The 26735-nt window shown below is 44.5% G+C and overlaps 1 protein-coding gene across 17 annotated transcripts in view; it reads left to right on the forward strand.

The window, feature by feature from the left end:
* The window catches only part of DPF3 (double PHD fingers 3), a 246937-nt gene that overhangs the window by 35012 nt on the left and 185190 nt on the right, over positions 1–26735 (forward strand). For 4 of the 17 annotated variants that reach the window (XR_005597648.1, XR_005597650.1, XR_005597649.1 and 1 more), the window contains exon 1: positions 3562–3612. The exons of 11 other annotated variants lie outside the window; for them this stretch is intronic. Coding sequence is in view for 1 of the 6 variants with exons in the window: in XM_039535056.1 (XP_039390990.1) it covers positions 3581–3612 (32 nt within the window). In the remaining 5 variants the exon portion in view is untranslated. Of the gene's footprint in view, positions 1–3561; positions 3613–4794; positions 4813–25199; positions 25630–26735 lie in introns of those variants that run through there. 2 more of the 17 variants (XM_039535071.1, XM_039535067.1) reach the window with 2 other exon arrangements.

The following is a 26735-nucleotide window of genomic DNA, read 5'->3' on the forward strand; positions in this document are numbered from 1 at the left end:
AAATTAGGTTAAAACTTCCTTTATGGGGGATAGAAGAAGAAGAATCAAAATAGATCAATACATTCCTCAGATCTAAGGTAATAATTGGAGATATACCAATCTCCTAGAACTGGAAGGGACCTTGAAAGGTTATTGAGTCCAGCCCCCTGCCTTCACTAGCAGGACTAATTTTTGCCCCAGATCCCTAAGTGGCCTCCTCAAGGATTGAACTCACAACCCTGGGTTTAGCAGGCCAATGCTCAAACCACTGAGCTATCCCTCCCCCTGTAGGATGGGTGTGCTGTAGGTCTGGAAGCAGAGTTGTAACTTTGTGGGAGGAAATTCTACGTTTTGGGAAGAGAAAGACAAAACATTTCTGGAGTAGGTTTGTTTAACTCAGTGGTTCTCAACCAGGGGTATGCGCATTGCTGGGGTATGTAGAGGCCTTCCAGGGGTACATTAACTCATCTAGGTATTTGCAGTTTTACAACAGGCTACATAAAAAGCGCTAGCGAAGTTGGTACAAACTAAAATTTCATACAGTGACTTGTTTATGCTGCTCAGTATACTATACACTGAAATGTAAGTACAGTATTTATATTCCAATAGATTTATTTTATCATTATATGGTAAAAATGAGAAAGTGAGCAAATTTTCAGTCATAGTGTGCTGTGACACTTTTGTATTTTTATGTCTGATTTTATAAGCAAACAGTTTTTAAAAAAGAGATAACTTGGGGGTACGCAAGACAAATCAGAATCCTGAAAGGGGTACAGTAATCTGGAAAGGTTGAAAGACATTTTAACTAAAATAACAGCTGTCTGAAGTTGCTCAGGGACTGGGAATGTTACAATAAATTCTGTGGAGATGGATGAGGGAGCACAATACAACTGAGGCAGTGAATGGGACACAATAAGTTCTTTACGCACATAGCTTTGCAATTTATCCCATAATTATAAAATGTATCATGGTGCTGCAGTTTACCACATGGATATCACCTTCATGCATGTGGTACCCACTGTTCCCTCTAATTTTTCCCACATATGCACAGAATGAATTTTGTTATGTGCACCAATATGAAGGTGATGTATTACTATGGGGTGCGGGCTCTGGGGTGGGGCCAGGGATGAAGGAGTTTGGGGTGCAAGCTGCCCCGAGGCTACAGCAAGGAGAGAGGACTCCCACCAGTTCTCTCTCCCTGCAGCAGCACCTGGGCTGGGGGAGAGGCACCTCTCCCCGCTGCGGCAGCTCCGGGGCTGAGGCCTTGGGATAGGCACCTCTCCCATGGCTGTGGTAAGTCCAGGCCGGGCCGGGCCAAGGTTGGGGCCAGGGGAGGGGCACCTCTCCCCTGGCCACAGCAGGTCCAGGGCTGGGGGAGAGGCATCTCTCCCCGCCGCAGCCCTGAGCGCCTGCTTGGCGCTTAATAGGCTGCTGCGTGGCTCAGAGGGAACTTAGTGGTACGCATCGGTCTATAAAAATAAATGTGTTATAAATAAATCTATGCCCACCTAGTGATAATTGTGACCTCTCTGTGTGGCAGTTCATAGCCAGTAAGAATTTTTCTATGACAGTGGAGATAGAACCAATATTCTCCTATCATTTGAGCTAAAGGAGAATGTCAGCAAGATAAAGCCTATGACACACAGTTAAGCAGTTCTGATGCCTCTAGCATAGGTACCTGAACATGTTATCCTGTTCATTTCTCTCTTTCTCTCATGGAGTATGTCACCCATGCGTTTACAAAAATTTTGCAGTTTGCAGCTGACTTTCTCTGTGGCCAACCGGCAGGGGCGGCTCCAGGCCCCAGCACGCCAAGCGTGTGCTTGGGGCGGCAAGCCGCGGAGGCGCTCTGCTGGCGCCGTGAGGGCGGCATGCAGGCTGCCCTCCACGGCTTGCCTGCGGAGGGTCCGCTGGTCCCGTGGCTTCGGCGGACCTCCCGCAGACGTGTCGTGTGGTTCCGCAGTTTTGGAGGGACCAACGGACCAGCGGACCTTCTGCAGGCAAGCCGCGGAAGGCAGCCTGCCTGCCCTGCTTGGGGCGGCAAAATTCCTAGAGCCACCCCTGCCAACCGGGAAGTGTCAAACATGAGGATCCTAAGTCACATCCAGTGCCATCTGGGCCATTATTATATTAAATACTGTTATAAGAAGCTTTGGCCTCTTTGGCCCCTTTCTTAATTCAGCCCTCTGTTCCAGAAGTGCTGCTGTCTCAAACCTCTTTTGACACCCAAACAGATCACAAAACATTGATACTTCCAACTGTCTGGGTCCTGAATGATTGAAATCAAAGGGCCATGATCCTTATTCTTCTCTCCCTTATACTGGCTTCACACCAGTATAATTTAATTGACTTCACTTGAGTTTCTCCAGATATTTATTGGTGTGAAGAGAGGAGAATCAGGCCTCTGTTTCCTTATTTGGGGTTAGAGGATGCCTGAAGGGAAGGGAGACCTTTGAGAGATAGAGAAATGTTGTAAGGCAAAGCCTGCACGAATATCAGACAGGAAGAAACTTCTTAGGTCTGAGTCTGATCTTGCTTATACTAGATCAACGCTGGTGTAACTTCACTGATTTCAGTGAAGTCACTTCTGATTTACAGTGTGTGAGATCAGAATTAGCCACGTCTCCAGTGTCTTTGCTCATGCTGGATAATTCATTTGCAAATGCTTTTAATTAGTCACAGGTAAACTCTGACTTCCTGGAGTTGGTGCCTCTCCCAGAAATGGACTTTTAACTACAGCTGTATCTGTTCCAGAACTCTTGCCTCCAAGTTACTCTGCTACCATGCAAATAGGTGTCATATGAAATGTAGGTTAAAATCCTTCCCCCTCCCTTTCTCTATGATGAAAGATCAGAGGCCCAGGTCTCAACATGCTAGACAAGACAATCACTTCAGAAGTTGCTTTGTGGGGAAAACAGAAAACAGGCAGGCAGGCAGTTTGGCCACTGTGCATTATGTAACCAGTGCACTGGCTGCAGGAGCTGGATGACTGACATTGAGAAATTCCTAGGGGAGGGGGAGAGGGTGCTGCCCTGGAGTCACTGTAAGTGCTAGTTCTAAGAAACCTGAAGGGGAAAGTGGCTTTAGGTAAAGGGAAACAAATTGGGAATAATAATAATAATCTGCTGCAGCACCAAATGTCAGAACATATGTCATTTATTTTTCTGATGAAATGACATGCATCCAGCCTTTGCACATGAATAAGGGGGCATGCCATTTGGGAAATGAAAGGCAGCCACAGCAATACAAAAAGATAATGTATTTTCCCTCATTCCTTTCTCTCGATTTCTTGACACATTAAAAGCCAGATAACTCCAAAGAGTCTTCTGCTCCTCATCCTAGCCCCCCTCAATCTAGTTCGGTGTGGTGACAGCCCCTTGGATGTGTTACTGCCCCTTTAAGACCTGCTCTCTTCCAGTTCCACAGAAAGGGAGTGACCTCTGGGCTTTGACAGCTCCCCTAATAACCAGCACAACCTAGGCTCCGCCCACAGTCCCGGATTGGGCAGCGGGCCGGTATCCCATCCTCTGATTGGCTGGGCGCTTCCCCTAAGCGAACCTTTAGAACTCCGAGACACAATATTCTGTTACATTGTAGCAAAATGGCGACTGTCATTCACAACCCCCTGAAAGCGTAAGTAGGAATCAAAAATGTACATATTCCGCGTGGTTTAAATATGAAAAAAGGCGCCTTTTCGATGCTGCTGCCTGCCTGAGCCCGGTGCTTCCAGCCTCCCAGCCGATCTCTCCTCCCTCGCTCTTTCCTTTCTGAGCTCCTCTCTTTTTGTGCAACACACACAGACGTCTTGCTCTGAAATTAACAAGAAGAAATTGTTACATTTGTGTTGTGATTAATTGGCTGGCCGGGAGGAAGAGAGATTTGAGTTCTGAAGGGGAGGATGGCCGCGGGGCTTCTTGCAGCTCTTGGGGCTGCGTGGATCTTGGAAACGGCAAGATCCTGCAGGACCCCTGAGGGGGTGCTTGCACTTGACAGAGTCCTGAGCCTGGCGTCCGGGCTGGCTTCCCTCGCCACAACCCAGTGTCCCAGGGTGAGGGATCGGTCCTGGGAATCGGGGGCATAATTATCGGTTTTGCCGCGCTCCGACAGCAGTTCGGAGTTTTGTTTTGCAAACCTTCTTGGAGTTGGGATGACTTGAAGAGGGGGAAAGAATCAGCCACAGCGTTTGCTGGCTCGGCAGCAAAGGGGGCTGCACCGCTCGTTTCTTAGCTGGGCAGCAGGGGCATTGCAATTACACTTCGGTTTGTGTGCGAGGAAGAGAGAGCCAGATTTGCCTGAAATGAATGACTCGGAGTCACTGATGGTTAATTTTTAGGCAGGAAGTCTAGAGAGCTCTTTGCGTACGGGAGGTTTTCGCTTTTAAAAGTGGCAACGAGAGTTGTTTGTTTCCATTTTGGGAAGGACACACTGATTACCGAAATCCGCCCGGGTGTAAACGAGGGCAGAATTTGGCCAACTGTTTGCTAGGAGATATAGGAAGAGAGTGTGGGGGCAGGTGCCTCTGCTACAGAAATGTGCTGGGTTCTCCGGTCTTGAATTAAGGCAGATTTAGGATGGGCACACAGGAGGCAGTCATCTTTCTCTGGATCAGGTCCCTTATTTCCTTATGGTCTGCAGCACACACCGTTAATCCCTCAAGGCATTAGGGAGAGTGGGATTTCGCACCGTATGTGGGGAGAGAAGAGGCTGTCTCAACCTTTTAAAAATGACTTCGGTGCTAGGGGGCAGCTCTTGCTAATAATGCAAGATGCTCATAATGCAAGAAAGCAGAGTACCTGGTGGAGACACTTCATTTGGAATTTCAAGTCACACTGAGTGGGTGTTTTTATCCGTTTGAGTTTTTAGAGATGTAATTCAGACTGTGAGCTGCGTCCTTTCAATTAAACTTTCTCCGATTGGAGTTAGAAAAATATTTGGAGGTTTTCCCCACGGATTCCTGCTGCTGTCTCTGTGCTGTGCAGCAGTCTGGAGGGAAGGAAAGCTTTACACTGGGTGGGGGCATACAGCTGGCATATTTGCATCACTCTTTCTCCATCTTGGCATCAAACATTTTCTTACATTACATATTCTTTCATTTAGCAAATTGTAAAAATCTGTTGAGAAGGGGGAAGTGCCGTTAGAACAGTGTTATCAAAGGAGTAGATGTCTTTTTGAAAAAAAGACCCCCCCTCGCTCCCCGTGAATATGGATGGATTATACAATGTTCCACCAATCAGACTGCATATTTTATAGTTGTCCCAGTGAGAACAACTTATTAACCTGCATTCTGCAGCTTAAATCATTTTATTTTTCAGTTTAAAAAAATAAATACGTTAGATCATTCATTGTTGCCAATTTAACTGCATGAAAACAATATAGGTAACTATACAATATCTTTTGTTATGTGTGTAGAGAGACAAGGTGGAGGGAAGTAATATCTTTTATTGGACCAACTTCTGTCCTGCTTGCGTGTTGTGTGAAATGCCGTGTGTATTGACGTGACTATGTAAATATTAATAACGAAGGAGGTTGGGGATGCTTTTCTTTCGGGAAAGTCGTTCGTTTGGTGTTGGAGGTGAGCTTCCTCGGCATCCGATCAGTCTCGTGTCGCGTGGCGCTGGATGGTGTGTGTGTGCGGAGAGCGAAGGGAAGCTTGATTCTACTCTTGCTTACATGGGTGCAAATGAGGAGTAACTCCACATGGAGTTACGGGGGTGGTAAGCCCCTGTGAGCGTGCCGAGGACTTGGGAGAAGAAGGGAGAGGATTTGAACGTGGACTAGCCCTTTCCGAACGACGTTATTATGTATTGTGTTAGCTTTGCACTTTTTGTAATTGTGGTACATGTAACATTCACACCTGTGATTTATATCTCCGTTCTAAATCCTGCCTCCTTTGTACTTATAGTTAAATTCTTTCGAAGCCAAGTCAATGGGAGCAGGTCTGTTATAATTAGCCCCCTATTCCTCCCCCTCCCTCTGGGGTGAGAAGAGAGGAAACAATAGACCTCAAGTGCAGGGTTTGCTTTTCTCTGTGAGCCTTTTAAAGTACCAGTGCTGGGTAGGGGAAACAGGACTGTTACTGGCTGGCTGACACCATCTGTCTTTTTTTTTTTTTTGTAACAACTTGTTTAATAAAACATTCTATAATTTCCATTTATTCTTACAAGTTACTGATCAGGAAACAATACACATGTAAATAAATTATGCAAGGGATAAATTAGGACAAAAGCATTAAGACACATAATGGGGGGGGGGAAGGGAGGATGCATTGCACAGTGTATTATCCTCATGTGTCCTTCCTGACAATGAAAAGGAGCTGAATGACATTTGCATTTCCTCTGTCTGCGTTTTGATTGTGTCTGAGGAAAAAAAAAAAAAACCAAACCCCACAGACGCCCCCTACAGAAACTGGCCATACAAAGGTTTCGCTTTGAAATGGGCGACAATGTAGATCCTATAGATTGAAATACTAGCTCAGGTATTGTGAAACGCCCCATGTGTTTTTATTTATTTATATGTGTATTTCTTTTAGTTCCAGTACATAGACACCTACTTTGCTCTGTTTATACTATACTAGTTCTCATGGGATAATATTTTCCAGTGTACCTCAATATCTCGTGTAAATACATGACATTGCATAGCTCAGGGCTGGGTCCCTTATTAATGACTAGTGACTCTTTACATTACCATTGCCTCTTTCTCTGTCTAGCTCTCCTTTTTCCATTGCTTGATCACTTTGGATATCTCCATCTCTTCTCTGTCCTCCTCTCCTCTATTTGCTTCTGTGATCCAATCAACCTGACATGACTGCCCATTGTTTCTACCTTGTGGTTTGCCAACATGGTGCTACAGGCAGAAATATTACAGGTCTGAGTTCATCAGATCATAAAGAGAAGGCAGCAGGTGTCTGGATAAATACATTGTCCTGGCTCGACAAAACAGTCATATTCAGAAACCATCAATGGATAGTGGTGTGTTTTAAATTCAGGTTTTTTTAAGCAGCCTTCTGTTGTGTCTACATCTATAGTTTTTTTTCTCTATCTCATTCTCTGCTTTTAATGCACACATCTTATTCTAATAGCTATGAGATGCATGGATGTATGGACGGCAGAAATACTGTAGAATAATACTTTGAATCACTTAAAATGTCATTCAGCTATCTCAATGCACTTTACAAACACTAACAATTAAGCTCACAACACCTCTGTGAAGTATTGTTATCTCCGGTGTACAGAAGGGTAAACCGAGGCAAAGAGTGCTTAAGAAACTTTACAAGTTCACACAGCAAATCTGTGCTAGAGCTAGAGCTCAGGAAACTTGACTTCCATTCCTTTGTGTTCTCTCCACATTCTGATGTACATATGGTGCCATAATGTATTTAATGTAATTAAGATCTTGTAATTTAAAAAGTCTTATCCAGAAACAGAGCTGATTTTTTTCTCCACTATCTTTACTCCAACAGCTGACTTTTATTTCAGATGATCAATTAAACATGCTAACTAGTGCATATGTTAACTGAGCTGCTGCCTTTTTTGCTTGAGACTTGCTCACACTGTAATTCTCGATCTGTAGCTCCCAAAGAGAAGTGATTTCCTTTGGATAGCATGGACTCAGAAGAGCAGTGCCAGTGCAAACTCTCCCCTTCCAATGCCCAGCTCAAGACCGAGAGAGCCCAACACTAGGATGATACGACCATTCAGTTTCTGTTATTGGGGATAATTCATTCACCTGCTGAGGATACTGTTATAATGGATTTTGTGATATGGAAACTTGTTAGTGAGGAACTGATCTGGAATAACAAACCTATTTCATACAGGCCACAGAACAGCTCTTGGATGACAATGACTTTTGGTCACTTATGACTTTGGATTGAATTCATCTGGTGACTGAGAGCTGAAGGGCTCTGGATCCCATTATCATTCCTTGAATCAACCCCAAATTGTGATTCAGTGAGGATGAGGACCAATTTCTTGCATGTTGTTGCATGACCATCTGGTTGCTAGTTTTAAATATTAAAATGAAAGTATAGTGCACAGTGCTCCTTTCAGCAGGTGTTAACCATAAAAAAGGCTGGACGGTTGGATGGAAAGTTTATGCTTCAGTTTTTACAAGTGACGTGAAGGTGATTTGGATGGGGCTGGGGAAGGCAGAATTGCGTTTTGCTAACAAGGTGGTTGTGTTCATAAAATCACTTGATCAAAATCTCTGAGCATCTTGTGTGGCTTCTGTAGTGTCTGAAGTCAGTTAAAACCAGAAACATGCCCAAGTGTGATGTGTTTCAGGCTGGAGCTGCCATTATGACTGCAATGCTTTCTACCATACCACAGCTATGGCCTTCTGATAACATGATAGATGAATGTAGCTGGGATGTGTATGGGGAAACATGGGAATAAAAACAAAGTGGGTTAGAGGATAAACAAAAAAAAGCCATGATATGAAAACCGAAGGATATGCTGGGTTAATGTGGGAGACTTGATAAATGATATAGTTATGGCATTTTATTTGGTTGCATGAGTGACTTGTGCGTGATTACTTGTTGTAGTGCTTTGTAATTTGTTTTGCTGGCATTCCAGTCTTTCACAGTCTGTCAGGTTGTATGGATGGATGGAGCTGGCATCATAAAATTGTCACTGAAAAAAGATTTTTAAAGCCTGTTACTTGTCGTGTTTGTGCATTTGAAAACAATGGGTGATATGGGAGGTAAAGTGGTTAAGAGGAACTAATGCCCTGGACTTGTTGGGTGTGAAAGAATGTCAGAGTTAGGGGTTCATTTTCAGAGTGCACTTATTGGAGTAGATTCACAACAACTGTTAAATGGGCTTAAATGATAAAAATTTAATATAGCCTATACAATGACCCAGAAGGCTAAGAAGAATGGCTTTCTGTCTTCACTCTGAGCCCTGGTTAGCAGCAACAAGAGTAATGTATCTAATCCCCCCATGAATGGTGTTGAAAATGGATGCCCCCAACCTTACAATTCAGTGAGTGTTGTATTCCGAGGTTGCTTTCAAATTAACGTTTTGTCCATCTTGCAAATCTGTCCTCTGCAATTAATGACAATTGGCTGTCCCAGGGGAACGCAAAAATGATATAGCCCCAGGCTTCTCTCAGCAGGAAATAAACTGTCTTAGGATAGCACCTTCTCACATCATTTGCTGGGACTGGGTTTTTCTTATTCACTTAGGTTCAGCTCTGACTATTTGCCTAATAAATCTGTTTTATCAGGCTTGATCCTTATTCCGTGTTCATCACCCTGGTATCTGAATGTCTGTATGTGCAGTTGCCTTGGGCAAGAAGCAACTATGTATTGTAGGGGCTTGAAGGGTCTTTCTGAGAGAAATCTCTGATCTGAAAAGACTTGTCTGAGTGAAACTCACCACTGTGCAAAGAATCAGCACAGGGCCTATACAATCCTCAAGGCTTATTCTGAAGACTTAAGTAGGACTTTAGTGATGTATTAGCCTGTTACACCGAGGTGAATTTTGCCCTGTATGTACAATCAGGCTTTCAGTTTTATTAAAGGGTCACTGTCAACTTAGTTTATGCTCTACATGTAGGTTTTATTTTTTGGAAAAGGACATTACAAAACAGAATATGAAAAAAAATAATAAGGCAACTTCCTTTTAACAAAACTTTCCAGTGATATTTTTCTTGTTTTCCTTCTTCCTTTTTAATTCTCTTTGGATTTAAACTTTTTCCTGCAGTTTATGAACCTAACCCAAGAGCACTGAGCTATTAAGAACCAGAAACTCATTCTATTAAAAAAGTGAAACTGATAAGTCTAGTGTCACTGTCTCAGCTGAGCGACATGTAATAAGCAAACAAACAGCATTCTCATATAGCTTTAATAACCTAAAATTGTTAGAAACACAGGTAAATTAAGAAAAAATGGTTTATTTCCTGACAAAGCCTGTTTTAACCACAGATTCCCAGCATATGTCACAAGGAAGAAGAACATAGTGTCTTGAGGGCTGCTGGCAGATATCTTCCCCAACCCCGCCATCTCCTCCACTATGGGAATAACAGGAGATTGTCAGTATGCGTCTCAGTTTTCACTCTACCTGCCTGAACCGGGTGTGGTCAATGAGTTGCAGTTGTAGCCACATGGAAGCTTTTGCTGGCACCAGATCACTGTCTGGAGGAGGCTTTCCCAGGGAGTGATTGGAACAGCAACAGCACAGCAAAGAAGGGATACTGTGACTCTGCACTGGGTGGCTGTGATCAGCAGGGTGTGCCTGCCAAATCCCGAGTCATTGATTTCTCTTTCTGCGGGGCAGTAGCTGTTGAAAGTTGCCCCCCCCTCAGGTTCTGATGGGGACTCTGGGTTCAACACCATTATTCTTATGGTGGGGAAGGGTGGGGTGTGTTTGTCTGTCTTGTAATGGTGTGGCCACATGGTTTGCAAGACCTCGTGAAAGAAGATACTGGGACAAAATTGATCCAGCTCAGTTTAGCTTGTCTACACATGATAAGTAATCCAGAATAAGGGAGGGTGTGAATATAAAGTGGATTAACTATGCCTGTGTGGATGCTCTTATTCTGAAATAAGAGCATCCCCATGTGGAGTTAATCTGGAATAACTATTGTGAAATAACTCTCTGGATAGATGTCACGGAGTCACCGGGCAATGCTCTGGAACTACTCTGTACGAAGCCAGTCAGGACTCTGGGAGAGCATGCCTCCTCTCTGTGAGCATACTGTCTCCAGGGCAAGAAGCTTACACATCTTTGACCTTCCTGAGTCTGACCTCGGAGCATTCAGTATCCCCTTCTCACACTGTGCGCTTCCCACAGTGAGTCCGCACAGGCAGGGCTCCTGGGGAAGCCAGTGGGTCCTGTACTCCAATTCCGCAGTCAGACGTGACTCTCAGCCAACCAGTAAAACAGAAGGTTATTTAGATGACAGGAACACAATCTAAAACAGAGCTTGTAGGTACAGAAACAGGACCCCTAAGTCAGGTCCATCTTGGGGGCAGGGAGGCCTACCATGGGCCTGGGCCTCCCTCTCTTTCCCCAGCCAGCTCCAAACGAAACGCTCCAGCCCCTTCTCTGGCCTTTGTCTCTTTCCTGGGCCAGGAGGCCAGCTGATCTCTTTGTTATCCAACACCTTCAGTTGGCACTTGCAGGGGAGGGGTCCAGGCCATCAGTTGCTGGAAGACAGGGTGTCAGTCTCTGTGCAGACAGCATCACACTGGCCCCCTAAGGCTCTGCAACAATCACATGCCCTTATCCCACCACCTAGATGCTTAAGAAATGCATAGGGGAAACTGAGGCACACACAGAGGAAAACATTAAGAACATTCCCACTTCGTCACAGTAGACAAGCTCTTAAGATTACATCTCCGTTCCCACCCTAAGGCCATGTCTACACTAGAGAGTTTACAGCACCACAGCTATACTGATGCAGCTGAGCTGCTGTAAAATCTCTGGTGTAGTTGCTCTATGCTGATGGGAGAAAGCATTTGACGTAATTAATCCCCCCTCCCCCCATAATCGGCCATATCTATGTCAGCAGGAGAAGCTCTCCTGTCAACATAGCGCTGTCCACACCGACGCTTATGTTGGTGTAACTTGTCTTGCTCAGAAGAATGGTTTATTCACAACCCTAAGTGACATGTTGTACTGACGTAAGTGGTAGTGTAGACATAGCCTAAGCAATGGTGGAGTCAAATAACACTCAGTTATGTCTCTCATTTTACCCATCTTACACAAACTTGCTGTTCTCTTGCAGTTTATCTTTATAAATGAGCATAAACATGTTGACTCTTGACAAAAGTTAAATCTAACTATGTTAACTGAATCCCTCCTAACTTACAGCTTCTACCCTCCTGCTTTCTGTCTGGGGAGCCCTCATTTTGTCTTTTTTACACATTTTAAAAAGGCCAGGCTGTTTGGAGCTGTGATCAAGTCATTATTTAAGCAACACCTAAAGGCCGCAGCCAAGATAGGAACCCCAAATGTTCTAGGCACTGTAACACATAACAAGACAGGACCTGCCCTGAAGAGCTTTCACTGTAAATAAATGAGAGACAAGGGCTGGGAAGGGAAACAGAGGCACAGAGAAGTAAGATAACTTGTCCAGGGTCACACAGCAGATCAGGTACAGACCTGGGAATAGAATCTGGGTGTCCTGAGTCGCACTCTAGTCACTTATCCACTGGACCATACTGTCATGAAGGTTATATGGAAATGCAAAGTAAATATTTTATATCAGGGGACAATAATAGCCACATTTCCATTTCCTGTGAGAACTCAGGCCCAGAGAAAGAAACTCATGACTTGGAGACCTGAATTTGTGGTGTTTAATTGTTTTGGCCTCAATACTATTTCTTACTAGTGCTTGGTAAGTGATGGGAACAAAATATACTTTACGATTATGATTACGCTAGCTCGTTTGACTTCTGCAGCCTGAAAAAGGGAGATTTGAAACACCAGTGGATCAAAATCTGCATTATTGTTAAACTCCTTTGTTCTTGACTGTGAATAAAACTAATAATGACTGTAGCTGATGCACTATGTAGTTTTCAAATAAATTATAACTGGTTCTACAGTATACCCCAGTGTGCAATATTGGAAGTGATAACGTGAGCCCATTTTTAGCAACATGTTTAATTTTATTGCTTGTAGTTTATTTTCTTAAAACCTAGGATGTTTAGAAAACTCCCGGTTTGAATTTTATGGGCTTCTTATCGTTTTCATTTTACTTGTCAGTTTATCAACATATACTTGTTTAATATTTAACATCAACAAATCAATAACAGTTTAAATAAACTGGCCAGTGCCCCTTATATTTGGGCCTGCACAGTTTGAGAGACCTGGCAGGAGCGAGAAAAGGGTGGCGATACTTCAGAATGAGCTCTCTCCGCTCTGAGTGGTTTGACTGCAGTTTGGGCAGTATTGAGATGTCTCTGCTGCAACTTCCTGGTGGCTGGTGATAAACAAACTCCCAACAAACCCTCAACTTTCATTTCTTTGTCACCTGGGATGTGCCAGCCTGGGAAACTTGATAGTTCTGTACGGTGCTTGGACATCATGCTGATGAGAGTGACGCTACCACCCCTCAGGTAGAATGAGACCTCAGTTTTTTCTCTCTCTGCTCTCCTGCTGGTGTGGAGTAACTTCATTGAGATCACTGGTGTATCATTGTGAAATAGGTGTTAAGGAAATGAGAATCAAACCCACAATCTCTGGAAGGGAAATATCTAGGAAACTTCATCATTGACTCTAATTCATTTTTGTTGGTAATTTGAGCTAAATGTTTTCTCTTCTCTCACCTTTCTTCCCTCCCCTTCCCAGCCTCCTTACTCCATTGACCTCTACAACTGCAGTCCTAGTCGCTGATTTATCAGGGCTGGCTGGCTCAGCACTGTGCAGAGATTGCTTTTAATTAACTGTCTTCATTTTTTCCAACCTTCGGGGAGCAGCAACCCTTTAACGATTTTAATATTTTATCTGGATTTATATCTGCCTTGTTTGTTGTTTGTGGGTCTTCTTGCTCACATCGTCTTCCTGAATTATTTCCCCAAACAAAATAATTTTTTCAGGTCCCTCAGACAGAGTGAGGAGGAGGGTTTAATGGATTCTGGAATAGGTGGGTGGGTTACCCAAGATTTGCTACTGTTAGTTGTGGGAGAAGAGGGAGTTTGTGTGATGGATTTCAGTTTTGCAACTGGAGCCTTGTCACAGGGCAAGATGCACTTTTGTGTTCTTTTTCAATGTACAAAATGAGGCAACTTTGGTGTCTAGAGCTTGGGGCTGGAAGCAGGAGTCCCTTGAGTTCTGGTTCTGGATGGTGACTCACTGTGTTGTTTGAACGAGACATTTATAACCTTGTTTTCAGTATTGTTTTGTTCTCGGAGGTATTGATCACTTGTAGCTCCTGTACAGAACAAACTATTTCAAGGAGGCACTACTAGAAAATGGGTATTTTAAAACTGAGTTAATTCTCTATACATGAATACATGCAAGTTGACTTGGTCTCTTTCATATAAGATGACTCCTTTTGTCCACTGGGTATAGCTCTACAAAGGGAGATTTCTTCAGACCGAGCTGGTAGCAGCTGTGCTAAGTTTCTCTCAGCTGGAATTTTCTCTGTGCATATCCTGCAGTGAGTATTGCAGGAGGTACAGTACAAAAGGGATTAGTGAGAACGTCTGTCACATAGAATATTAATATTTGACACTACCCTCCGAGGATCAGAAAGCATTTTGCAAACATTCATGAAGTAAATGTCACAGCACTTTTCTGAGGCAGGGAGATATTATTTTCCCCATTCTACAGATGTGGCAACTGAGACATCAAAAGGGCAACTGAGACACATAGAAATTAAGTGCCTTAACCAAGGCTCTGTAGTGAATCACTGGCAGAGCCAAGAATTTAGGAACCACATTTTATTTTCTTCCAGGGCTGTGCTTTAGGTAGTAGGCCAATGATGTCCTGGAGGGGCTTCAGGTAAATGGAGGATTAAGGCTATCTTCCTGCCTCTGATGAAGTTCACTCCCTTTATAGATATTGCTAAACCATCCCCGCCAGAGATAACTTGTCCCTGGTGCACAGGAAGATGCTTCTGAGGTGCAAATATTTTGCCATTGTAATGAAGCAGATTGCACCAAATATTACGTGGGTTTTTTAAAAAAGTCTCCCCAAATATGACACCCTCAGGGCTCCCTTTCCCACCACATTTCAAAATCCATGCGCTGAACACTCTGGGATACTATCAATATATTTGGTGGGTCAGATTCTTCTTTGACTTGAACTGATGGAATTCTAGGATAATGTTATTGAAACATTAATGTTATTGGAATAAAATTTTGAATAAAATATGAATATGTCCAGCAAGTGCATTTACAGCTAAGTTGTCTACCCAGTGATGTTGCTTGCCTCCCTTTGTTTATGATTCAAAGGGAGCATTTTTGTTTAAACAGCAGAACAAATGAATAGAGTCCCAGGCCCTAGTCTTCCCAGTCTGTAGGCAAAAGCACGACTGGGCCACAAAGTTTATCTGCCAGCTAAAAGGAACATATTTGTGGGTGCCTCGTTTCAAAATATTGGCAGCACATCACTGTATATGATCACCCTTGTCATATAGCCCATGATTGATGCTGTCTCTTTCTTACCATCCTCTGCAGCACAGTTAAGTTTAAAGAAAAAAAAAACCAACAACAACAAAGCCTGTGGGCCTGATTCTTGTGTCACAAGTGCTGGTGTAAATACAGAGTAACTCTATTGACATCTGTGGCATTACATTAGTGTAAATTAGTGGAAGAGAAGAGACGTGCTCCCTGTGCTCTTAATTTGTCGTGCTAACTTGCAAATGCAACTAGTCTAGGACTTTATTTGTTCCACTGAGTGGATCTGAAAATAGATTTCCCTCCCCTCCCCCTCATTATTTACTTTCTGGTCTTGTTTTCATAACCAGCTTATCCACAAAATACACTTTTTGGCTCCTCTGTCTCCTGATATATCTTCAAGGTTACCCATTGCTAAGCAACCACCACACAAAGTTGAAGGCTGGTCAGCAAATTCTTGTGTATTTCTCTGGGTTATCTCTGGTATGAAACTAAGGGGCAGTTGGCACGGGTGGATAGCCTCATCTGTCCTGTCTGGAAGAGGGGGAGGGACGTGTGTTGGGCTGCTGCTGTGACTTTGGGAAAGGCTCTGACCTGAAAATGGATTGCAATTCCGATTGAATGGTTCTTTTCCTTGGTAATAGAATCGCACACCTGAGCTCTGTGCTTTCTGCATTAATTCCACCTCTCTTAAACTTTCCCAGTCAATTATCCATGTCCATCTACTGCTGTAGCAGACACATGAGCGTTCTGCAGCAGCCCCCTCCAGCATGGTTATCAATCAGGACCTGTCAGATTTCTCCCTCAGACACATCTATTTCAGGGCTGTAAGACATGGCCTTTTGCTTTTGTTCTTTTAAAAAAAATTTATAAAGAGGCCATCTCAGGTGCAGAGTGTGTTGTTAGGGATTTGCATTGACAGTAAAGTTGCATGACATTTATTAGTTTCAGTCTGCATGGGTTTCAATAAACCTCTGTGTCTGTTTTGGTTTGTAGAATTTTTTGGGCTTGTTTACAAAATTGAGACTAAAAATGGAATCAATGAGACTCATTAAGTTGATCATGGTTCCTAAACTATGGTCTCTGCAGCACCAGCCGATCAGAGAGCTCTTCCAGGTGATTGGCCAAATGAATCATTTGAGAACAAAGGAGGATTAAGATGTTGGGAAGAGCGGATCTTTCTCTAGCACTATGATTCAAGGCATGATAAAAGCTGGAGCACCTCTTTGCACTGCAAATATGTTTGTGAGGATTTGTCACAAATTTCACTATCAAACCAAAATGCAAGCATCAAGCTTGGACTCCAAATTCTTGTTTGTCCAGAGACAGTAAAAAAGCTTAGCTTTGACATTCACTGAAAGGTTCACGTGCCCAAAAAATATGCTCAGAAAATTCACCTGGCATGGTTTCCATGTTCAAGCCCCAAACTACCCACAATTTCAGTAGTTTGAGGTTGTGTCAGGAATCGGGGCATGCAGCAGAGCTAATCTCCAGGCAGGCCCATCCGTATAGCTGGCCTGTAGCAGGCTGCCTGATTTAACCATGCAACTGATTGGCTGTAGAGGCCAGCAGGCTGGCTCTTAAGCCAGCAGCTGCAGCCTGGCTTTTCAGTGCTCATACTCTCACTGTGCTTGCTCTTGTGTGACCTGGTTCCTGTCTTGCACCCAGTCTTAGAATCATAGAAGATTAGGGTTGGAAGAGACCTCAGAAGGTCACTAGTCCAATCCCTACTCAAAGCAGGGACCCATTCCCAGACAGATTTTTACCCAGTTCCCTAAATGGCCCCCTCAAGGATTGAACTCACAACCCTGGGTTTAGCAGGCCAATGCTCAAACCACTGAGCTATCCCTCCCCCTCTCTGTTCTGCTCCTGCTTTCAACCCTCCTTGCCTGATACCCTGCTCACTCCAGTTCCTGACCTCCAGTTTGACCCTTTGCTTTGGCTCCTGACTACGGCTCTGACCCTGACCACTGGGCCTGCCGTCCACTCTGACCACTAGGTCTGTGCCCGCTCTGACCACTAGGCTAGATCTCTCTGTCCTGGTTGGCTGACTGATTGAGAAGACCTTACAACTGGGGCCAGGGGCTCTTAGTGCTAACATGGACCCTACTAAGGCACCATCAGAACTAGCGGATGCCATCCAGAACCTGCAGGAGCAAGTGACTGCCCTGAAATTGCAGAATGTGGCCCTGCAGATGCAGGTTGCTCTGCTGGCTCCTCCTACGTTGCCCCACCTGGAGCCGAAGATTCCTCTGCCCAATAAGTTTGACAGAGATTGGGACAAGTTTTGGAGGTTCCTGAACCAGTGTGGGCTTCTTTTCCTCCTGTGCCCCGATCGTTCACCATGGACCAGGGCTGTGGGGGGCTCATCTTAAGTTTGTTGACCAGGGAGGCCTGGGCTTGGGCTTCCAAGCTTCCAGAGCAGTCCAGCCCTCTCTTAGGTTGCATTAATTCCTCTAATTGTTCCATGTCCACCATCTTTTGTGACCTCAACCGTGTGCAGACTGTCAAGGCAATCCTTCAGGCCAGCCCATAACCAAGTATGCTGCTGAACTTCATCGTTTGGCTTCTGATACCAGGTGGAGTGAGGCGACACAGCACCACTATTTCTGCCTGGGATTAAACAAGGAGATTAAGAATGAGTTTGCACAGGTGGAGCCTCTGCTCGGTTTGGACAACTTGATTGAAGTATGCATCAGAATCGACGATCACCTCACAGAGCAGCATCGTGAGTATACCTTGATTTTCTGGAAGCTGCCATTTCCCGAGCTCCTGACACCCCAGACATGCAGATCTTTCCTGGAATCATAGCTCGTGCAAGTCAACCAGGCTTGCCTGCATGTCTCGGACTCAGAGAAGCACTGACAGTGGGATTTAGGCTTGTGCCTGTATTATGGGGAACCCGGCCATTTTACTTTGATGTATCCAGCAAAGACTTGGGTGAAACTGGGGCCGGGAAATACCAGGTCCCCAGCCCTTAGGAGGGGGTATGGGCTGAGCTGGTGTTCTTCCCTCTCCAGTGGTTCCCAGCACCCCGGGTCACAGTTGGCACAGCATGAACTGTGTGTCAGTTTTCAACACAACTCTGAACACCTCTATTAATTCAACTACTGGTAAGCTCTGAAATCCCTCTATAGGCTTTAGTCAACTCGGAAGCCTCGGGTAACTTTATGGACTTAAAGTTTGCTAAGACCTATATGGTTTCCATCATGCACAAGGACCCTTCAGAGCTGCTCAAGACTATTGATGGGTCTCTTCTCTCCTCAGGACTGTAATCCACCAGATCACACCAGTAACGGTTCAACTAACTCATTTTATTGTCACAACTTCTGTATTCAGAGAAAATCCTCTATAGGCTTTAGTCAACTCGGAAGCCTCGGGTAACTTTATGGACTTAAAGTTTGCTAAGACTATTATATTTTCCATCATGCAAGGACCCTTCCTTCAGAGCTGCTGAAGACTATTTGTCTTCTCTCCTCAGGACTGTAATCCACCAGATCACACCAGTAACGGTTCAACTAACTCATTTTATTGTCACAACTTCTGTATTCAGAGAAGCTCTAAGCCCCAAGCTTATCTAACCATTGAGTATTTCATTCTTTTGCTCTGCTAAGTCAGAGGTGAGAGATGCAGAGCTAGAGGTCATCAGCAAATGAGGGTATCAGGAAACCATACAATTTGGATTAATCCAGGTCCTTCATGCTCCTGTTTTCCTAAGTACACCCTGGTTTACCACCTGTGACTGCCACATTCACTGGTGGAAGGGGATCTACACTTTAATTTTAGGCATTGCCGGCTATCATGTCCCTCCCAGGATCTGAGAAACAGACCAGCAGACTCTGCGGTTCATGTTGTCCTCTGGAAGATCCCAATCCCCACACAACAAGACTATCAGAAGCCCCAGTGCCCCCTGCAGCACTGCCAAGATCCCTCACCAATACCATAAATTTGCTGATGTTTTGGACAAGGGGAAGGCGGACATCCTATCCACACATCGGACTTACGGCTGCCCATTTGATCTCCAACCTGAAGCTGAGATCCCATTCAGTAGGATATATGCTCTCTCCAAACCTGAACTTCGAGCTGTCTGCCTTTACTTGCAGGATAACCCAAGGGTTTCATCTGCCCATCCACATCTGAGCAGGCACTCCAATCTTTTTCGTCGAGCGGAAAGATGGCTCTTTGCAGTGGTGTATTGACTGTGGGGGCTTGAACATGATGACCATACACATCTGCTTCCCACTCCCCATTATCAACGAGCTTCTAAACTGGCTCTGTGGGGCCTGTATTTTCACAAAGTAGGTGCAGCACGGGGCCTATAACTTGGTGTGTGCGTGTGATGGAGACGAGTGGAAGGCTGCCTTTCATACATGATATAGCTTCCATGAATATCTAATCATGCCATTCAGCTTATGCAATTGACCCAGCAACCTTTCAAAACTTTATGAATGATATATTCTGAGATATGCTGGACCACTTTGTCATTATCTACCTTGATCACATTCTGATTTTCTCTAAAGGCCCAGCTCTTCATGACCAACATGTGTGTAGCATTCTTGAAAGACTATGCCAGAATCCCTGTATGCCAAATCAGAGAAATGTGAGTTTGATTGAGACACACTTGAATTTCTTGGATATATCACCTCTCCCCAGGGACTGGCAAGGGACCCTCGCAAGGTGGCGGCCATCACAAATTGGATGGCGCCAAAGCATGTACGTGGAATCCAACGCTTCTTGGGTTTTGCTAATTTTTATAGACAATTTTATCCCAGAATTCTCTGCTTTGGCCAGCCCTCTGACAGCCTTGCTGAGAAAGAGAGACCAGTTTTCATGGTCCCCAGAAGCACAGGCTGACTTTGATAATCAGAAACAGAAATTCACCACTGATCCCATCTTGATCCACCCAAACCCTGCCAGATGGTTTACAGTAGAGGTGGACGCTTCAAACTTTGCACCAGGAGCAGTGCTTTCCCAACCAGCTGCTCCCAATGATCATCTTCACCCGTGTACTTTTTACATGTGAAAACTCACTCCCTCTGAGATAAACTATGACATCATGGACAAGGAATTGCTGGTCTTTGAAAAATGGCACCATGTTCTGAAGGGTGCTAGGTTCTCAGTCTAAGTCCTGACAGACCATAAAAATTTGCAATACCTAAAAATGGCCAGGCACCTGAATCAGCAGCAGGCATGCTGGTGTCTCTTTGCACAATTTGAGTTTGTGGTCACCCACTGGCTGGGGATAAGGAACAGGAAGGAAGACCCATTGTCATGGAAGGATCAGTACTACAAACCCAGTGAGAAGACTACATCCAAGATTCTTAAACCCTCAAACTTAATTTCTGGCACCCTAGTCTCCAACCTATTATCCTCCATCTGCTCTCAGTTACCTAATGACCCCTTTACCATCCAAACTGTCAAGCCTTAGACCACGACCAGGCCCAGACCTTCACAGGAATGGGATCCTATACCACGAGGGACATATCTATGTGCCCAAAGGGACCACTTGGCTTAGTCCTATAACTCTGCCATGACACTCTGCTAGCAGGCCACTTTGGCTATTCCAAGGCCCGAGACCTGGTTTCCAGGAACTTTTGGAGACCCAGAGATGTTGCATCCTATGTAGAGTCTTGTGACCATGGTGCCTGGATCAAGACCCCCGATCAAGACCACTGGGTCTTCTCCAGCCCTTACCCACTCCACCTTGGCCTTGGGCCATCGTTTCCATGGACCTTATTGTGGAATTACCACCTTCCCAAGGCCACACTACATTCTAGTGGTGGTTGATCACTTAACCAAGATGGTGTATTTTGTTCCACATTGCATGCGTCTCTCTGCTCAGGAGATTGCTCACAAACAGGTAGGCTATATCTTTCATCTTCACAACTTACCAATGGGCATGGTGTCTGATTGAGGATTCCAGTTTATTTCCTGCTTCTGGCAAGAATTTCTACACTTCCTGAGTATCAAGACCTAACCTTAACAGCCTATCACTCCAGCATCAATGGGCAGGCAGAGCGTGTCAATCAGGTCCTTGAACAGTACCTACATTTCTTCCTAAACTATCCTCAGAATGATTGGCTGTCCCTAATCCCTCATGTTGAGTTTGCATATAACAATGCTATGCATGGCTCCACCAAGCAGACTCCCTTCTTTGCTAACTGTGGTTTCCATCTTTGTGCTCATCCAGAGATCCCTTCTAAATCATTGATGGCCACTTTTACCAAACTCAGAACCCACATCCAGCAGGTACGTCAAGAACTCCAGAGGCAGTTAGGCGTTGCCAAAGCTACCTACAAATGGTATGCCAACCGGTCCTGCCAGCCAACCCCTGGCTTTGGGGTAGGAGCAGGGGCTGCACTATGTTTTTTGCCGCCCAAGCATGGCAATCAGGCAGCCTTCAGCGCTGTTTCTGCAGGAGGTCCGCCGGTCACATGGATTCGGTGGCAGTTCTGTGGGTAATCTGCCGGTCCTGTGCCTTCGCGGTACCCGCTGCCAAATTGCCACCGAAACCGCAGGACCAGCGGACCTCCCGCAGAAATGCCACCGAAGGCTGCCTGACTGCCGCCCTCACAGTGACCGGCAGCCCACCCCCCGCGGCTTGCCGCCCCAGGCATGTGCTTGCAGCGCTGGTGTCTGGAGCTGCCCCTGGGTAGGAGACAAGGTCTGGTTGTCCACCTGGAATCTTTGATGGACTTGCCCCTCTGCAAAGCTGAACTGTAAGTACCTGGGGACTTTCCAGATCATGAAATAGATTTATCTGGTTACTTGTAAATCACAGCTATCAGATTGCCTCAAGATTCACCCCATCTTCCATATCTCTCTTCTAAAACCATTAGTCAAAAATCCCTTTCCACTCTGGACTACTTCCCCTCCTCTGCCTGTAACTGCTCAGGGCCAAGAAGAATATGTAGTTTGGCAGATTCTAGACTCTCACTGGCTTTGAGGAAAACTACAATATCTAATTGACTGGGATTGGTATGGCCCAGATGAATGTGGGAACTGCAGAACAGATCTATGCCCTGGATCTCTTGCATGCCTTCCGCCCCACTTACCCTGAGAGGCCAGGGTAAATGGTACCCTCAAAGTGGGGGTACTGTCAGGAATCAGGGCTTGCAGCAGAGCTAGTCTCCAGTCAGCCTCATCAGCTGGCCTGCAGCAGGCTAACCGATTAACCATGGAACCTGATTGATTGCAGAGACCAGCAGGCTGGTTCTTATGCCAGAAGCAGCAGCAGCTTGCTGGCTTCTCAACGCAAACACTGTGCCTGCTCCTGTGTGACCTGGTTCCTGCTTCTCCTGCTTTGCACTCAATCTTGCTCTGTCCTGCCCCTGCCTTGAACACTCCTTGCCTGATACCCTACTTGGTCCAGTTCCTGACCTTCAGTTTAACCTTTGGCTCTGGATCCTGACTACGGACTCTGGCTCGACCCTTGGGTCTGGTATCTGGTTACTGCCTTCTGGTTTGACCCTTGGCTTTGGCTCCTGACTATGGCTCTGACCTCATCCACTGGGCTAGACCGCCTGCTCTGACCACTAGGCTAGACTGCCCTCATCCCGGTTGGCTGACAGTTTGCCCAGTTCTAACTGTCATTCAGGCATTTGAGTTGAGGGCTGATTCTACTCCCTGACCACAGGGCAGGTGTAAAGAGGCCTCAGCTATGGGTCTTGCAATCAGATGGCAGTCTGAAACTCACCCTTTGGGATGGGCAAGGTTAGGTTAGTTTTCATGCTGTTGCTTGGACAGCATACAAGTCACCAAATGCATTAGGTGCCTCCATAATGTTCTGTCCTGATGTGTTATGGGGTATGATGCCTGCGTGAGATGGGTGTGTGATGCCATCCAGCCATCGTGGATGGCAAAGGGTGGCCTCTGAAATGTGAACGCTACCTCTGCTTGATTCAACTGATAATCCCATTGTGGAGACATTTCTTAGGGGTAGGCATTTGGAATGTCTCACTGAGGATGCTGACCATTCAGTGATTGATATTGACTTGGTCTGAAGGAATTTCTGTCCAGAGCTCCTTAATTGGAAAGATGGCTGTGATAGGGACACCAGATCTTTATTGGCCTAGAAAACTGAGAGACCAGGACTGGGACTCGAACCTGGCTCTCCTGCATGCTGCACTACCGGCAGAGCACAGGTTGGGCTATAATATTTATTAAAGCAGGTGGAATATTTAGTATCATGTCTAGAATGTTTTGGTGATCTTGGGTCCCATTTCTAGTGTATAAACACCTGCATCATGAAAGCCACTATCCCACTTAGCACTAATTGACCACCCCGTGGGGCAACCTTATACGAGAAGACAAAGACTGAACACAGACCTAGCCTTAAAGATGGTTCCTCTGAGCAGGGATGAGGTATTTTGTGACAATGGGAAGCTTGCAGTGCTGTACCCATTCTGTGAAAATACTGAGGACTTTGGGGCCAAATTCAATCTGGTGTAAGCAGTTGCAACTCCATTTCATTTAGTGGAATTTCACTTGCTTGGACCAGGTCTGAATTTGACTCTTAACAATACATATGACAGTATAGCATCCTGGCATCTTTCAACAGAATTACATTCATTAATTCAAAAGCCAAATGAGTGGCATATCTTTTGATTTTAGGAAATGACCTTTATTCTAATTTTTTATTATATTGATTTTATTATGACTAGATTGTGTGTTTGTTTGTGTACTAGATTGTATGTAAAAATATAGGAAAGAGCGGATGTTTATAGTAGATGAGTCCTAGGAAAAAATGATATTGTTGGCTAATCAATGTACTGGCCTTTCAAACACTTTGTACTGATTTATTGTGGCACATGTTCTAACTCTCCCATTGGCTGACTTCAACAACTTGTGTAATGGAAAAGAATGATTTTTTACAGGAGGACTCTGGGAACTTTTTGAATATTACAGCACTCTTTGGATCAATGAATATCCCAGAAACTCCTTGCGTAAGTGACCTAAAATCAGGCGATCAAGCCTCTTCTCTCCTCCCCTTCCCTAGAGAGATGTCTGTAATTAGATAAAATGAGGACAGAATATGCATAAGTATCTGTTATGCTGGGATTCCTGCCCAGAAAGGAAACTAATGTCCTGATCTGGTCATAATTTTTTGCACCCTTTATATTATTGACAGGGTTATGGTTTGACAATGGTGGGAGTTCAGAAGCAGATTTTCTATTAAAGAGCAGCTGCGGGCTCATGGTAACCTTTCTAAATTGACTGGTTTCCAAAACTATTTGAATTATGCATCCTATATCTTCTGTGCTACTTCCCCTTCATCATTTGTTGCTAAGGACCTTTTATTTGTAAGGATTGGCCTGATTCTTCACTGCCCAGCATTTTGTGCAATCAATTTACACATGCACAAAGCTAATGCGAATCACTAGCTGGCTGATTTGGTAGCATTTTACACACCCACTTTGCAGAGGTATAAATGACTACACAAGGTGCAAGGCGGTAGAGACTCAGGCCTAGAAATTTTATTTTTGTGTATTTCATTTGGTGCCCGCTGTCTGTTCCTAGCCTGAAACCTTCCCCCTCTCTCTGTGAAATGTAATTGGTTGCTATGGTGGGGACTATTATTATGTGTCAAACATGGGACATGCACACTTTGCTTCACGGTTTACTCCATTTAGTTAGAACATGTTTAACTGGGACGTCTGATGTAAGGGCAAAATCTTTAATGAGTGCCACTTAATGGGGATTGTAAGTAATTCTGTTTGCAGGATTTGCCTTCAGGTGATTTAGTGCAGATGAGGCCTTTGGTGTGTCATTCTCATGCTTGTTCTATTTGCTCTTCTCCAGAGCTATGATATGTGCAGAAATGGGATGAATTGCTTTACTGCTGGGTGTTTGCCCCTTGCTCTCCAGCCACACATGCTGGGCTGCCATGCCATGTGCCTGCCATTTGTCTCTGCCCCGGCACTGGAAGGTAACAGTGTCAATCCCTATCCCATTGCATACAGTGTCTCCTCCTGTTTCCATGGGGCTTTGCAATAACCTGATGTGCTCAGCAGTTCTCTAACAACAGCATTGCAATTAAATTGTTGTGTGCTACTTGGGCACACCTGTTAATGGGGATGATGGCCATTCCATTCTCTGCTCCCAGCACTTCCTCATTGATGGGATTCTGCTGTGGGTTGCCACTGCAAGTTTCCAACAGGAAGGACACTTTGTGGCTTGAGGCTAAATTCCCATCCCCTTATTGAAGTCAATGGGACTACTAGTAATCTAAGGTGCTGATATACAGAGTAAAGGGATGGGAATCTGACCCTTAGAAACTGCCATTGCAGACTCCTGGATGCTTCTTTCACAACTGTACAAGATCAGCGTTTTTCTTTTTTGTGTCCCCGTTTGGTAGGAGTCAACTCAAAACCCCCAAGGTTTTTTACTTTTTCAGCTTCTTTTGCATTTTTATCTTTGTCTCATGACTTAGCAACAATTAAATGCAAACTGTCAGCACTCATGGATCCTTCAGCCCTCTTCAGGAATCACAGTCACCAGTATAACCACTGAAGAAAGGTTTCTTGGAGCAGGATGGGAATCTGCATACTAGTCTCCCTTCCCTGCCTTGCTTCAGAATCCTGAAGGTAAGAGTCATAATTGTGTAACGATAGGGTTAAGGTCAGTAAAAGGTTAGCTCTCCTTCTTTCTGTACATTCCCAAAGAAGGTAACAACCAAATATTTCCATTGCTCTAGCTGTGTTATAAACCAGGGAGCCTGAAGGCCACTCGACTGTGGCTATATTTAAGTGTAAATTATTATTTTTGTAATTATGTTCCATCTGCAACCTTTATGAGATGAGGGTTTTCTTTGCACATGCTGTAATGCGCAGAGAAGGAGATTTAGGGTGATTATTTCTTTTCCATTGTCACATAACAGTAGAAGATTGTGTGTCTGGATTGAAATGACTTTTTTCTGTATATTGAATATAGAGAAACCATAATAAAATTTACCAGATATGAAGGATGCCAATCAGCAGTAGAATAGCTTATACTTGTTTGTTTTTTCACGTTTATTTTGGTAATTTTAAAGACTATTGTCAATGTCTGATCTTATTTACGTTGGTCAACAGAAGTCAATGGAGTTATATCAGTGTATGTGTAAGTGAGAGGAGAATCAAGTCCAGGTTATCTCAGAACAATCCTGCTACTAGAGACATTTACATGAAAACAAGAGGTTTTCTTCCTCCTTTCCCATTTGAAGAGTCATCAAAATTCTCTATTTGTGGTGGGAAAGTCCTGTCAATAGCAGCCACCTGTGACATCCCAATCAGATTTAACATGAGAGCGGATGGCCTCTTGGAAATAGAAAGGGATCTGAACAAAAATATTGGCTCCCAGTACCTCTTGTTAACTTTTAAGAGTAAAGCTGGATCTGAAGTTTTATGACTCTCGCCTATCTTTATAATGGGCTGGATCCAAACACCCACAAGCTTTTGGGGATTTCAGATCTGAATTAACCTCTACTTAAAGAGTCAAGGTCTTGTTTTCATGTAAATGCCTCTGCCAGTGAGAAGCGAGGGAAGGGATAAAGCAGAAAATATAGCACATTGGCAGAATTGTTTTTCAGTATCATATTTTAAAAAGTTTTTCCATAAGGCGTCATCAGCTCTTTAAAAGCACAGGAGAGACTAAATTTGTCAATGAGCCAGAATGGTTAAATGCTCTTAAATACGTTGGGCTGGGTTTTTGT

This window comes from Mauremys reevesii, linkage group 4 (assembly GCF_016161935.1).
Source record: "Mauremys reevesii isolate NIE-2019 linkage group 4, ASM1616193v1, whole genome shotgun sequence".
In the NCBI taxonomy this organism is placed as follows: domain Eukaryota; kingdom Metazoa; phylum Chordata; order Testudines; family Geoemydidae; genus Mauremys; species Mauremys reevesii.